Source organism: Dreissena polymorpha, chromosome 8 (assembly GCF_020536995.1).
Source record: "Dreissena polymorpha isolate Duluth1 chromosome 8, UMN_Dpol_1.0, whole genome shotgun sequence".
Lineage (NCBI taxonomy): Eukaryota > Metazoa > Mollusca > Bivalvia > Myida > Dreissenidae > Dreissena > Dreissena polymorpha.
In genome coordinates this window covers 19429323-19443465 of record NC_068362.1, presented here as the reverse complement: position 1 = coordinate 19443465, position 14143 = coordinate 19429323, and the positions used below count along the sequence as shown (strand labels likewise).

The following is a 14143-nucleotide window of genomic DNA, read 5'->3' as shown; positions in this document are numbered from 1 at the left end:
TGTTTCACAGAAGTCAAGTCCTGAACAGCCGTAACTACTGGGTCTAAGCTTTGAAACAACAAATAAATCTATCTCGTATTTTCCAAGAAAGGCCGATTTCCCAACTTTGTGTACATTTACTAACAATGGCGTCCGCATGTTTACGAAATTCGAAACACATTCATCTTAAATAATGGTTTCTTGTTGGATTATTACTGGTTTTTTTTTTTTTTTGGCATGCACAGTAGCACACTGCTACCATGGTGTTGCGCAGCGGTATCCTGATAAGAAAGGAAATTGTTTGCATCTACTGACTAGGCTAAAGTAATACACACCGTGGGTATTAGCGAATTTGGCGGAACGTGAGCATTTAGCGATTTTACCTCGCCTTTCACCTCCGCGGAAGCACTCGCTAGCAGGAAAAAAAAACGCGGAGGGAGGGCATTTTTTTGGGAAAACGCTTGGACTGTACTATAAGAGATGTTCAACTTAATACTTTTTCTTGCCAAATCATTTTTTTCTGTAAATGATACTTATCAAGAGAATCGCAAAGGACATTGAATGTCTTTTTTTTTTGGACAAAACTTCCAAAATGTATTCTATGAATGTCAGGTAAAACAAATACATGTCATAAAGATAATGATGTTCTATATGAATACTTTATCTTTTAAACATGTATTCTATATAGTTGGATCCTTTTACCACAGGGCGTCTCAACATGTATTAATTTTTTCCTGCTAACCAATCGTATTGAGCATTGATTTAAGAAACCAGGAGTTATTCCTAAGCTGAATTTTCATTTAGAACAGACATCCCTTAAATGAAAAAAAGGCAGATAGTGTTGTCCCTGTTTATCCTGTGCGGACTGGACATGCTAGTCTTGGATGATGCTTTACACACATGCATTAAGTTTAGTTTTCACAGATCAAGCCTCAAATGGTATATTGCATGGGGTATCATTTCAGGGTTCACCCCAGTGGATCTCTGTGGAGTTGGAGTCCCCCACTGAGGTGTGCGAGATTGACATGCAGTTTCAGGGAGGGTTTGTAGGGCGAGACTGCAGCCTGGAGGGGCGACTGGAGCCCGGCACAGACTGGGTGAAACTCCAGGACTTCTACCCACAGGATAAGAATGGAGTTCAAGTATCCTTCCTTCCATCCATAGAGGGATTTATCTTGTTTTAAATAAGATGGAAGATTTCCAAAAGTAGCAGGCAAATTGAAGTTAATTTTTTCGTTGCATTGAAAAACAGCCTGGTTTTGTTAAATATTGTGATTTAATAGCGGATCATTTGTCCGCCTTTAGGGTTTAATTAAACCCCTGGTTACATTCGAGACTTTTGATGACTTTTCCACTTGCTCTGGTTTTTTTCAGACACTTTAATTAAAGCAGTAAATAGAAGTGAATGGGAATTAAAGGATGTAAGAAATCATCTTGTTTTTAGCTTGACTATTCATCTAGAAGTTCAAGCTATACACCAATTATTCGCGACTTTGTAATGCTCTGGTTGAGGTAAACATGCAATGTCTCTATATATCACTTTCTCTTCAATAGGTATTAATTTACAATTTCACAGAAAAAGTCATGTGTTTCTGGTCATTGGGTTTGGTCTCTGAGCCAGTTCCATAACTCTGACCTGCATTTAGCAGAATTATAACCCTTTCTGCACTGACTACAAATCCTCATCTCTATATCTGCCGGAGATGTTGAAATGAAACTTAAGGTAGCGCACCTCTAATGGGCACATATCCAAATATAATCTAATTATTTATTTTCTTAATCAGCATCATTTCACTGAACTACATGCAAATTTGTAGGTAGGCTTTCCATGCTTTTTAGCCGGATTTTTTTCGAAAAAATCTCGGCTTATAGATTGATGTTGTCGGGCGGGTGGGGGGGCGGGCGGGCGGGCGGGGTGGCGGCGTGCTCGAAAATGTTAAAGTTCTTATTTCATGGTATAACTTTGGTATGCTTGGACCTAGAGTCTTCAAACTTGACATGAAGGTTGGCCAGGATTAACAGATGACCACTGGTCATTTCAAGGTCATTCATTTGAAGGTCAAGGTCACTGTGACCTTCAATATAAAAAATGTTAAAGTTGTTATAACTTTGGTATGCTTGGACCTAGAGTCTTGAAACTTGACATGAAGGTTGGCCATAACTAGTTAGTAACCACTGGTCATTTCAGGGTCATTCATTTGAAGGTCAAGGTCACTGTGACCTTGAATGTAAAAATGTTAAAGTTCTTATTTCATGGTATAACTTTGGTATGCTTGGACCTAGAGTCTTCAAACTTGACATGAAGGTTGGCCAGGATTAACAGATGACCACTGGTCATTTCAAGGTCATTCATTTGAAGGTGAAGGTCACTGTGACCTTCAATATAAAAATGTTAAAGTTGTTATAACTTTGGTATGCTTGGACCTAGAGTCTTGAAACTTGACATGAAGGTTGGCCAGAACTAGTAAGTAACCACTGGACATTTCAAGTACATTCATTTGAAGGTCAAGGTCACTGTGACCTTGAATGTAAAAATGTTAAAGTTGTTATAACTTTGGTATGCTTGGACCTAGAGTCTTGAAACTTGACATGAAGGTTGGCCAGAACTAGTAAGTAACCACTGGACATTTCAAGGTCATTCATTTGAAGGTCAAGGTCACTGTGACCTTGAATGTAAAAATGTTAAAGTTGTTATAACTTTGGTATGCTTGGACCTAGAGTCTTGAAACTTGACATGAAGGTTGGCCAGAACTAGTAAGTAACCACTGGACATTTCAAGGTCATTCATTTGAAGGTCAAGGTCACTGTGACCTTGAATGTAAAAATGTTAAAGTTCTTATTTCATGTTATAACTTTGGTATGCTTGTACCTAGAGTCTTCAAACTTGAAATAAAGATTGGCCAGTACTAGAAGATGACCACTGGTCATTTCAATGTCATTCATTTGAAGGTCAAGGTCACTGTGACCTTAAATGTTAAAATGTTAAAATTGTTATTTAAATCAAAAATCCGGCTTCAATACGGTCATCTCCGACCGCGGAACTCTTGTTAAAAAAATATACCGATTTTTTCAAAACCACCCCCACGCTCGGCTTTTGTCCAGTTTATTTTCACCCCTGGGGTATATAAAAGTTCCATGATTCATTCAAATTTCCAAATATGGGCATGCAGTTGGTGTGTACAGATGCTGTAAAGGTGTTTAAATAAGATGAAATAAGTATTCTTTTACAGACATTTTTTTTACAAATTTTTATCTATGGAAGAGCGCCATGAAATGTAAGTGATTTCAGCCAAGTAAAAATTGGGTCGGTTAAAAACAAAGTGTCATAAAATTCAAAGTAGTATCATTTAAGTCATATTTTAAACGTAGTTTTTATAGAAACACTATATACAGCAAAAATACCAAGAACTAGACAGATTTACCGTTTACTTTTTGAAATAAAAATAAAAATGCAACATGCAAATCACCCAATTTCGCCATAACGTTGTTTTAATTTTAATAATTGAAGAATGTGCATAAAAATTGCAACATATTTAACAATAAATATAGCTTATATGCCATATTAAATCAAATTACGTTAGAAAATAAATAAAACGCGTCGCAAAAAAGTATACGTCGTCGGCAGGGTTCGAACCTGCGCGGGAATATCCCAAAAGATTTCTAGTCTAAGGCCTTAACCACTAGGCTACGGCACCTAATAGTAGGCTCTTCACCCTTCGAAGAAATCGCGGGAAATCATTAGAGGTGCGCTACCTTAACATAGTTTGTTAATGGTCTTAAGGAACATTCACTGACCAAAGCCTACAACTATGACCAGCTTTTTAGCAGGAATAAGCCTCCTTTTCTACTTTCAGTTAAGGTTTGAGCACAAGATAAAATTCAGAATTAGGTTTGCATGCAACAGCAGCTCATGTATCAGTGACTAGTACAGATATCAAAGTGAAATTCCACGTCTTCAGGTTCATCATACAGGGTCAGTAATGAAGGCTTATAATACTGACCTGCAATTTAGCAGAATTATTCTCCTGTTTGTGCCTCAATTAAGATGGCATATACATGTAGCAGTCCGTCTGTTTGTCCGTCCGGCATTCTGTTATTTTATGCAAGTAATCTCAAACAAATCATAAAAGGATTAATTATCCCCACGCTTTTTGAAAAGCGTGGGGATATTGTGGTTATCTGCTGTCCGTCTGTCTGTCGTTCTGGCCAATATCTCCTCCTACACTATAAGCACTAGAACTTTGAAACTTACACACATGGTAGCTATGAGCATATGTGCGACCCTGCACTATTTGGAATTTTGATCTGACCCCTGGGTCAAAAGTTATGGGGGTTGGGGCGGGGCCGGGTCAGAGATTTTTACTCATTTTTTATGTTATTTTACATTAACTTCTTCATTTCTGCACCAATTTTTTTCAAATTGATACTGAACCTCTCTTATGACAATACGGTCAATCTCATATATGCATGGCCCAATTACCAACCCTGGGGCGCCCCGCCCACATAGATCACACCCACCCAAAATTGCCTTTTACTATAATTTCTTCATTTCTACACCTATTCACTTCAAATTGATACTTAAATTCTCTTATGACAATACGGTAAATCTCAACTATGCATGACAATACGGTCAATCTCAACTATGCATGGCCCCATTACCAACCCTGAGGTGCCCCACCCACATAGGCCACACCCACCCAAAATTGCCTTTTACTATAACTTCTTCATTTCTACACCGATTCACTTCTTATTGATACTGAACTTCTCTTATGACAATACGGTCAATCTCAACTATGCATGACAATACGGTCAATCTCAACTATGCATGGCCCCATTACCAACCCTGAGGCGCCCCACCCACATAGGCCACACCCACCCAAAATTGCCTTTTACTATAACTTCTTCATTTCTACACCGATTCACTTCTTATTGATACTGAACTTCTCTTATGACAATACGGTCAATCTCAACTATGCATGGCCCAATTACCATCCCTGGGGCGCCCTGCCCAAATAGGCCACACCCACACAAAATTGCCTTTTACTATAATTTCTTCATTTCTACACCGATTCACTTCTAATTGATACTGAACTACAGTCAAAACTGACCTAACGGCCACCTGAATTTACCGGTCACCTGCAGACAACGGTCAGTCTGGAATCTTCCCGACGAAAAACACTCTAAACTACACTTGAATTCAACGGCCACCTGTCCATAACGGCCAACGGCCACTACATTCCACTCCGAAATTCATGTTTGACCAGTAGTGCGTTCAGTTACAGCGAACGTTCGCTATAGTTCGCGAACGGTCGCGAACGTTCGCTACTGAACGCTCGGTGCGCCGCGAACGTTCTCGAACCGAAGCGAACCGTCTTGGGAGGTAGTTCGCTATAGTTCGCTAGCGAAACCAAGATGGCGGACAAATAAATATGTTGTATTTGTTCAGTGTAACTTCGATATTGTTTCCTTTTTTTTGTAGTACAAAAATGAATTGAACAATAAACAAAGTGTATATGAGGTTTTGGGGATTCCGATAATGACGTCGCGTTTGCGCATCCTCAAATTTTGGCCGTCAACACTGCGGCCATTCTGCTTTTGTTTGCGTTTGATGATCCGCATCGTGATAAGATTTCAATCATATTCGCGACCCTTTTTAAGAACAACAAAATACTCAGAAATTGAAATTCTTTCAGATTAAATAGAATCCAATGAATGAACAAAAATAAGGACGAAAACAAACAACAAATTGATTGATTTTATGTAATCAACATAAAGAAACTATTTGAACCTATATGTCCGTAAAAACTTACCTTGTTGCAGATTAACTAAATCCTCTTGATACATGTAAATGTTTTTATTTAATTGTTCACACCAATTTGGACACTCCTTATTTCAGCATGTTTAACCACCCATTGTTTAATTGCCCCTTCATCACAAACCGATTATCTCGATATGATCGGATACTGTCCAGACAATTACTAAGAAAACAGGGTGTCATAAACCCAGGGACCTATATTTGTATGACTCAGTATGGGGTCATTAACCACATGTGTCTGGTCATTAAACACAATTTATGATACCTCCGTGTCATCTCTTGGCATATTAAGCCAAACACTTAACAGTTGCTTTAATAAAACATTTGTACATATTTAAAAAAATAGGCGTACATTTGTCCGAAATGGATTTACAGGAACTATTAAGTATGTATATTAACCAGTTTAAACATAACACTTAAGTGTTTTATAATTAAATACATTTAAAATATTGTAGAAATTTACTGCTACACAATTATCGTATTATCGGGCACCTGCAAATGTAAACTCCGATGTAATAACGTGTAAAGATCGTGCGTTTTTGCAGTGTTCGAAACATCATCGTGAAAACAAGCAATCGCGTTTGATCATAATACGGATATAAAATACTTGGGTAAAATAAATGTATGGATTATGGTATAATAAAATGCCAGATTTGTATCCCTCATTATCACTACAAAAGAGTTTTCAATATAGATGTGCATTCAAAGACAGTTCAATTCGCAAAATATGCAGGTTTTTTTTTTCCATTTGAATGCTAAAATTTATTAATATTTTCATTAAATGTAAACGAAACGAAAATTCATTCAATGTAAAAGAAAATTACAACTACATTTGAAGATTGTAATGTATTGCGCTATTTTAGGGTTTGTTTTATAACTGATTCAATGCACCTCTTACACTAAATTTCGATCGCTAATGAAAAATAACACTATCGCATCCACACCACTTATAATTATAATCAAATTATTATAGGTTTTATTATTTTTGAAATATCTGTTAGATAAGTACTTTCTGTGTTATTAGCGATTTCCGCCATCAACATCGCAATCAATTTTCTGGGAGCCGCCATCTTGAAACGTTCGCGCCGAACTTATCGTTCAATAAGACCGAATCGCAAACGAACCATCATTGGCGAACGTTCGCTGTAACTGAACGAACTACTGAAATCAACGGTCACGCGTCAGTCGTCTCGAGTCGACTCGAGTAGCGAAAATTAAAAACACAGCACATCATGTGTCCGTCTATTTTGCGGTAAAAGCGTCTGGTAGCGGTAATTGTCTTTGATACTATAAAAGCGGCCCGCTGCGAGTAAACAAACAATTTGTGCATCCATGACCGGTATGTAAAATTGTTTCACCATTATAATTGAATTTTCATTTTAATTGCATTAAAAGACCAATTGTCTGCAACTCATTTTGCTACCAGTTGTTTATTAAAAATATATTTTATATTCGTTATTTTACATGACTAACCCACTCCTCTAAGCCGAAATGATCCGTAAAACAAAATTGTGTCTATGTGTCGTATGAACGAATCTGCACTTAAACTAAATTTAGGTTCACATCGAACATGCATGATCAGTTGTTTAACGAAAAGACGGTTGATAATTCAAATGTATTTTTTTTCTCTCTCCGGGATATTGTTTTAGTATGTTGATGCTGAATTAACAAATATAAGTGTACATTGTATATGAATTGAAAATACCAAAAATTAACAACGGTTGCACTAGCCGGCTATAAACTGCTAGATGCCCATAATATCACTTTAAACAGGTGACATTAACAATAACAATTTTTATTAATAGCAATTATCGTCTGCATGCATAACGCATTAGCGCGTGACAAAGTCAATTGGTCTGTATCGCTGATTAAGTGTTAAAACAACATTAAGCTGGCGAGTGTTTTGATAAGAAGGCGATAAGAGGATTAGTGATTAGCTTTAATGGCAAAACATGGACTTTTTGATTTGCAACATTTAAAGCGTCTGAAAGCGGTAATTGTCTATGATATTATAAAAGCGGCCCGCTGCGAGTAAACAAATTATAAGGTGTTGAGAAGGTTTCTTTTCCGGGGATAATTGTGGGTGTATCTTCTAAAGAAAATTTATCAGAGATTATGACTTGTTGAAAGTAATTATCGCGAAATTAAATGACCGCTATTTCTTTGAATTAGAACGGTACAATTACACCGTACTATCGGTTTATGACACCGAATCCGCTTTTTAGACTTTTACGGACGTTATTTACTGAATGAATGAGATGCATGAGAAAACAATTATACCAGCGTTGATAAAGTCATTGTTCAATTTAACATTATGAAATAAAATCAATCTAAAAGATATTATTCTCTATTATTCAATATGCACGCGTAAGTTAATGCTGTTATTATGCTTTGTTAATGCAATGAGCATTTGTTTTACACTGTATGCAAACGACTGGGTGGGGTAACGACGTAGTAATACTACCAACTGGCCAACCTTCTTAAAATTGTGATCCGAATTCAACGGTCACCTGTGGACAACGGTCACTTTGATCATTTCCCTTGACTGACCGCTGAATTCAGGTTTGACTGTATTCTTATGACAATACGGTCAATCTCAACTATGCATAGCCCCATTACCAACCCTGGGGCGCCCCGCCTACATAGGCCACACCCACCCAAAATTGCCTTTTACTTAACTTCTTCATTTCTACACCGATTCACTTCTAATTGATACTGAACTTCTCTTATGACAATATTGTCAATCTCATATATGCATGGCCCTATTACCAACCCTGGAGCGCCCCTGGGTCAAACATGCGGCGTGGGGATACGCGTCGGCCTCTGGCGCGCCATTTCTAGTTATCCCCACGTTTTTCGGAGAAAAGTGGGGATATTGTGGTGATGTGCGTCTGTCCGTCCTGGCCACCTGCTCCTCTAGTATTAGCACTAAAACCTTGAACCTTACATACATGGTAGCTATGAGCATATGTGCGACGGTGACAGTGAGGGAATTTTGATCTGACCCCTGGGTCAAAAGTTATGGGGGTTGGGGCGGGTCCGGGTCAGAGATTTTCACTTATTTTTTAATGTTATTTTACATTAAATTCTTCATTTCTGCACCGATTTACCTTAAATTGATACTGAGCCTCTCTTGTGACAATACGGTCAATCTCAACTATGCATGGCCCCATTACCAACCCTGGGGCGCCCCGGCCACATAGGCCACGCCCACCCAAAATTGCCTTTTACTATAATTTCTTTATTTCTACACCAATTCACTTCAAATTGATACTGAACCTCTCTTATGACAATACGGTCAATCTCAGCTATGCATGGCCCCAACACCAGCCCTAGGGCACCACGCCCACATAGGCCACGCCCACATAGGCCACGCCCACATAGGACACACCCAAAATTGCCTTTTACTATAATTTCTTCATTTCTACACAGATTCACTTCAAATTGATACTAAACCTATCGTATGACAATACAGATAATCTCAACTATGCATGGCCCCATTACCAACCCTGGGGCACCCGCCGACATAGGCCACGCCCACCCAAAATTGCTTTTTATTATAATTTCTTCATTTCTACACAGATTCACTTCAAATTGATACTCTACCTCTTTTATGACAATACAGTCAATCTCAACTATGCATGGCGCCATTACCAACCCTGGGGCACCCCGCCCACATAGGCCACGCCCACTCAAAATTGCTTTTTACTATAATTTCTTCATTTCTACACCGATTTACTTCAAATTGATACTGAACATCTCTGATGACAATACGGTCAATCTCAACTATGCATGACAATACGGTCAATCTCAACTACGCATGGCCCCATTACCAACCCTGAGGCGCTCCACCCACATAGGCCACACGCACCCAAAATTGCCTTTTACTTGACTTCTTCATTTCTACACCGATTCACTTCTAATTGATACTGAACTTCTCTTATGACAATACAGTCAATCTCATATATGCATGGCCCCATTACCAACCCTGGGGCGCCCCTGGGTCAAACATGCGGCGTGGGGATACGCGTCGGCCTTTGGAGAAAAAGTGGGGATATTGTGGTGATGTGCGTCAGTCCGTCCTGGCCACCTCCTCTAGTATTAGCACTAAAACCTTGAACCTTACATGCATGGTAGCTATGAGCATATGTGCGACATTGACAGTGAGGGAATTTTGATCTGACCCCTGGGTCAAAAGTTATGGGGGTTGGGACGGGGCCAGGTCGGAGATTTTCACTCATTTTTTATGTTATTTTACATTAAATTCTTCATTTCTGCACCGATTTACTTCAAATTGATACTGAGCCTCTCTTATGACAATACGGTCAATCTCAACTATGCATGGCCCCATAACCAACCCTGGGGCGCCCCGGCCACATAGGCCACGCCCACCCAAAATTGCCTTTTACTATAATTTCTTCATTTCTACACCGATTCACTTCATATTGATACTGAACCTCTCTTATGACAATACGGTCAATCTCAGCTTTGCATGGCCCCATTACCAGCCCTAGGGCACCACGCCCACATAGGACACGCCCACATAGGACACACCCAAAATTGCCTTTTACAATAATTTCTTCATTTCTACACCGATTCACTTCAAATTGATACTAAACCTTTCTTATGACAATACGGTCAATCTCAGCTATGCATGGCCCCATTACCAACCCTGGGGCGCCCCGCCCACATAGGCCACGCCCTCCCAAAATTGCCTTTTACTATAATTTCTTCATTTCTACACCGATTCACTTCAAATTGATACTGAACCTCTCTTATGACAATACAGTTAATCTCAACTATGCATGGCCCCATTACCAACCCTGGGGCACCCCGCCCACATAGGCCACGCCCACCCAAAATTGCTTTTTACTATAATTTCTTCATTTCTACACCGATTCACTTCAAATTGATACTGAACCTCTTTTATGGCAATACAGTTAATCTCAACTATGCATGGCGCCATTACCAACCCTGGGGCGCCCCGCCCACATAGGCCACGCCCACTCAAAATTGCCTTTTACTATAATTTCTTCATTTCTACACTGATTTACTTCAAATTGCTACTGAACATCTCTTATGACAATACGGTCAATCTCAACTATGTATGGCCCCATTACCAACCCTGGGGTGCCCCGCCCATAATAGGCCACACCCACCCAAAATTGTCTCTTACTATAATTTCTTCATCTCTGCACCGATTCACTTCTAATTGATACTGAACTTCTCTTATGACAAAACGGTCAATCTCAACTATGCATGGCCCCATTACCAACCCTGGGGCGCCCCTGGGTCAAAAATGCGGCGTGGGGATACGCGTCGGCCTCTGCCGCGCCATTTCTAGTTTTATGTATGTTTTTATGCCCCCTTTCGAAGAAAAGGGGTTATATATAGTTTTCGCATTGTCTGTCTGTCAGTCTGTCTGTCTCACTTTTCGTGTCCGCTCTCTATTTCAAATTCTTATTATCTGATCTTTACCAAACTTGGTCAGAAGTTGTATCAAGACAATATCAAGGTCAAGTTTGAATATGGGTCATGCCAGGTCAAAAACTAGGTCACTTCAAGGATTTAGCATGGTAAAATGCTCATAACTTCTATCAAAGCGTTTATAGGGGGCATTTGTCATCCTATGGTGACAGCTCTTGTTTGTTAAGAAGTTATTTTCCTATTGAAAGCTACAAATACCAATGCCAAAGAACTGATGATGAACATTGTAGTGTGCATTTTTAGCTCATCTATTTTTTGAAAAAAAATTATGAGCTATTGTCATCACCTTGGCGTCGGCGTCCAGTTAAGTTTTGCGTTTAGGTCCACTTTTCTCAGAAAGTATCAATGCTATTGCATTCAAACTTGGTACACTTACTTACTATCATGAGGGGACTGGGCAGGCAAAGTTAGATAACTCTGGCGTGCATTTGACAGAATTATGTGCCCTTTTTATACTTAGAAAATTGAAAATTTTGGTTAAGTTTTGTGTTTAGGTCCATTTTATTCCTTAAGTATCAAAGCTATTGCTTTCATACTTGCAACACTTACTAACTATCATAAGGGGACTGTGCAGGCAAAGTAATGTAACTCTGACTGGCATTTTGACAGAATTATGTGCCCTTTTTATACTTAAAAAATTGAAAATTGAAAGTTTTGTGTTTAGGTCCACTTTATTCCTACAGTATCAAAGCTATTGCTTTCAAGCAACACTTATTAATTATCATAAGGGGACTGTGCAGGCAAAGTTATGTAACTCTGACTGGCATTTGGACGGAATTATGGGCCCTTTATACTTAGAAAATTGAAAATTTGGTTAAGTTTTGTGTTTGTTGTGTCCACTTTACCCCTAAAGTATCATAGATATTGCTTTCATACTTGGAACACTCGCAAGCTATCATAAGGGTACAGTAAAAGGACAAGTTGCATAACTCTGGTTGTCATTTTTACGGAATTATGGCCCTTTTTTGCCTTAGTAACTTTGAATATATGGTTAAATTTTGTGTTTCAATCCACTTTACTTCTTAAGTATCAAGGCTATTGCTTTCAAACTTCAAATACTTTCATGCTATTATGAGGTTACTGTACCTGGCAAGTTGAATTTTACCTTGACCTTTGAATGACCTTGACTCTCAAGGTCAAATTATTAAATTTTGCTAAAATTGCCATAACTTCTTTATTTATGATTAGATTTGATTGATACTTTCACAAAACTACTCTTACCTGACATACCACAATAGACTCCACCCAAACCATCCCCCGTGCCCTCCCCCCCCCTTAAGAGCATCTCACAAATGACTACCACACCCTCACACTATCCCCCCCCCCCCCCCCACCCCACCCCCCCCCCCCCCCCCCAATTTTTTTTGAAACAGTTAAAAAACACAAATATTTATTTATTATTATTTCATGTTTGAAATACCATCCAACCATCACACCCAAGAATCCCACCCCCACCACCCCCCACCCCACCCCCCGTTTTTGTTTTTTTTCGTGTTTTTTTTTCGCATTTTTGGAAGATAATGTAATAAATGTCCACACTTTACACCCCTCTTCACTCCACCCCTCCCTCCTTTGTTATTGAAAATGAGAGTCCCTTCGCCTTTAAGAAGAAAATAGATGAGCGGTCTGCACCCGCAAGGCGGTGCTCTTGTTTATTTTTCACACCAGTTGTTTTTTGATGATGGTTTATTTATGTAAAAGTTTGTGCTCCTTAATTCTGCCCAGACTTTTCAGCTGGAGGCCGTTAGGCAGAAACTTCATGCGCTGAAGATTGTGTTCAATACAAGCACAGACTTCTTTGGAAGAATAACCATCTATAAGCTATGTCTGAGGGGCCTGCACAGCTGATCATAAAAAGTATTTATGTAAAACCGGTGCAATTCTTTTGTGAAATCAGGCCTTGTTTTCACATAATAATGAATATTCTTTCATATACATTTATATGTTTATTTTGGAAGTTTGCCATGCGTTTTTCACATGGAGTTGTTGATATTTAGTGTGAACATGTTTAGTTTACTGAGAAATAATACTTTGTATATTGTATGATGCTCTTACGAGTAAGAATCAAGCTATACAATACTGATTGATGTGAAGTCATGATTAAGGGTGTTGAAATAACATGTTTTAAACATTATAATGTGATGTAGAGTAAAAGTCATCCAATAATCCTTAAATAGTTTAGTATTTCCTGAAAGGAGGAATATAGTAATCACAGTGTCCATCTTACCGACTGTTTGTCTGTTCATCATTCTGTCCAGCTTCTTGTGCGGAGCAGAAGTTGTGAATGAAACTAAAAATCATGATAGCTCTAGGCATTAGAGGAAGTGCAGAGTACAAGAACCGTAACTCTAATTAGGATTTGCAGAGTTATTGCCCTTAGTCAATTTTCCTTAACAGATGAGAACTCCCTTAGTTTTTAAGGTATTCAAATTAAATATATTTATTGATAGAGGACATTGAGAGGAAGTGCAGAAAACAATAACAGCAACTCATATCAGTTGTGTGGAATTATTTTACCTTGTCTAGTGTAGAGCATTACTGCAAGTATTGAATATATTCAATTGAATCTTCATATAGTGTTAAACGGCTTAAAGAAAAAAAGGGAAAATTTAGCTGTACAGGATAATAACTGACTCTGCAGTATATACAGAACTATTGCCCTTTGTTATTTGTTTGTGTGTGAAACAAATATTCATAAATATTGAAGAGCATTTAAGAGAATAATAGAGGACATTTATAGTAACCTAGTGCTCCTGAATTCTCACCGATTCCAAAGTGTTAAACTCGATTTCTTGACCACTTCATGGCCTTTAAACCAGTAGCTTAACAAGCAAAGCATTGATTTCATTAGTTTATTAAACT

At 38.6% G+C, this 14143-nt stretch overlaps 1 protein-coding gene across 2 annotated transcripts in view; it reads left to right on the top strand.

The window, feature by feature from the left end:
* The window catches only part of LOC127842645 (nuclear receptor 2C2-associated protein-like), a 43197-nt gene extending 29341 nt beyond the window's left edge, over nucleotides 1-13856 (top strand). The window contains exons 4-5 of one of the 2 annotated variants that reach the window (XM_052372274.1): nucleotides 945-1121; nucleotides 13007-13856. In XM_052372274.1, the coding sequence (XP_052228234.1) occupies nucleotides 945-1121; nucleotides 13007-13129 (300 nt within the window). In that variant the 3' untranslated portion in view covers nucleotides 13130-13856. The remainder of the gene's footprint in view (nucleotides 1-944; nucleotides 1122-13006) is intronic. The other variant, XM_052372273.1, reaches the window with a different exon arrangement.
* Nucleotides 13857-14143: the final 287 nt, after the last annotated feature.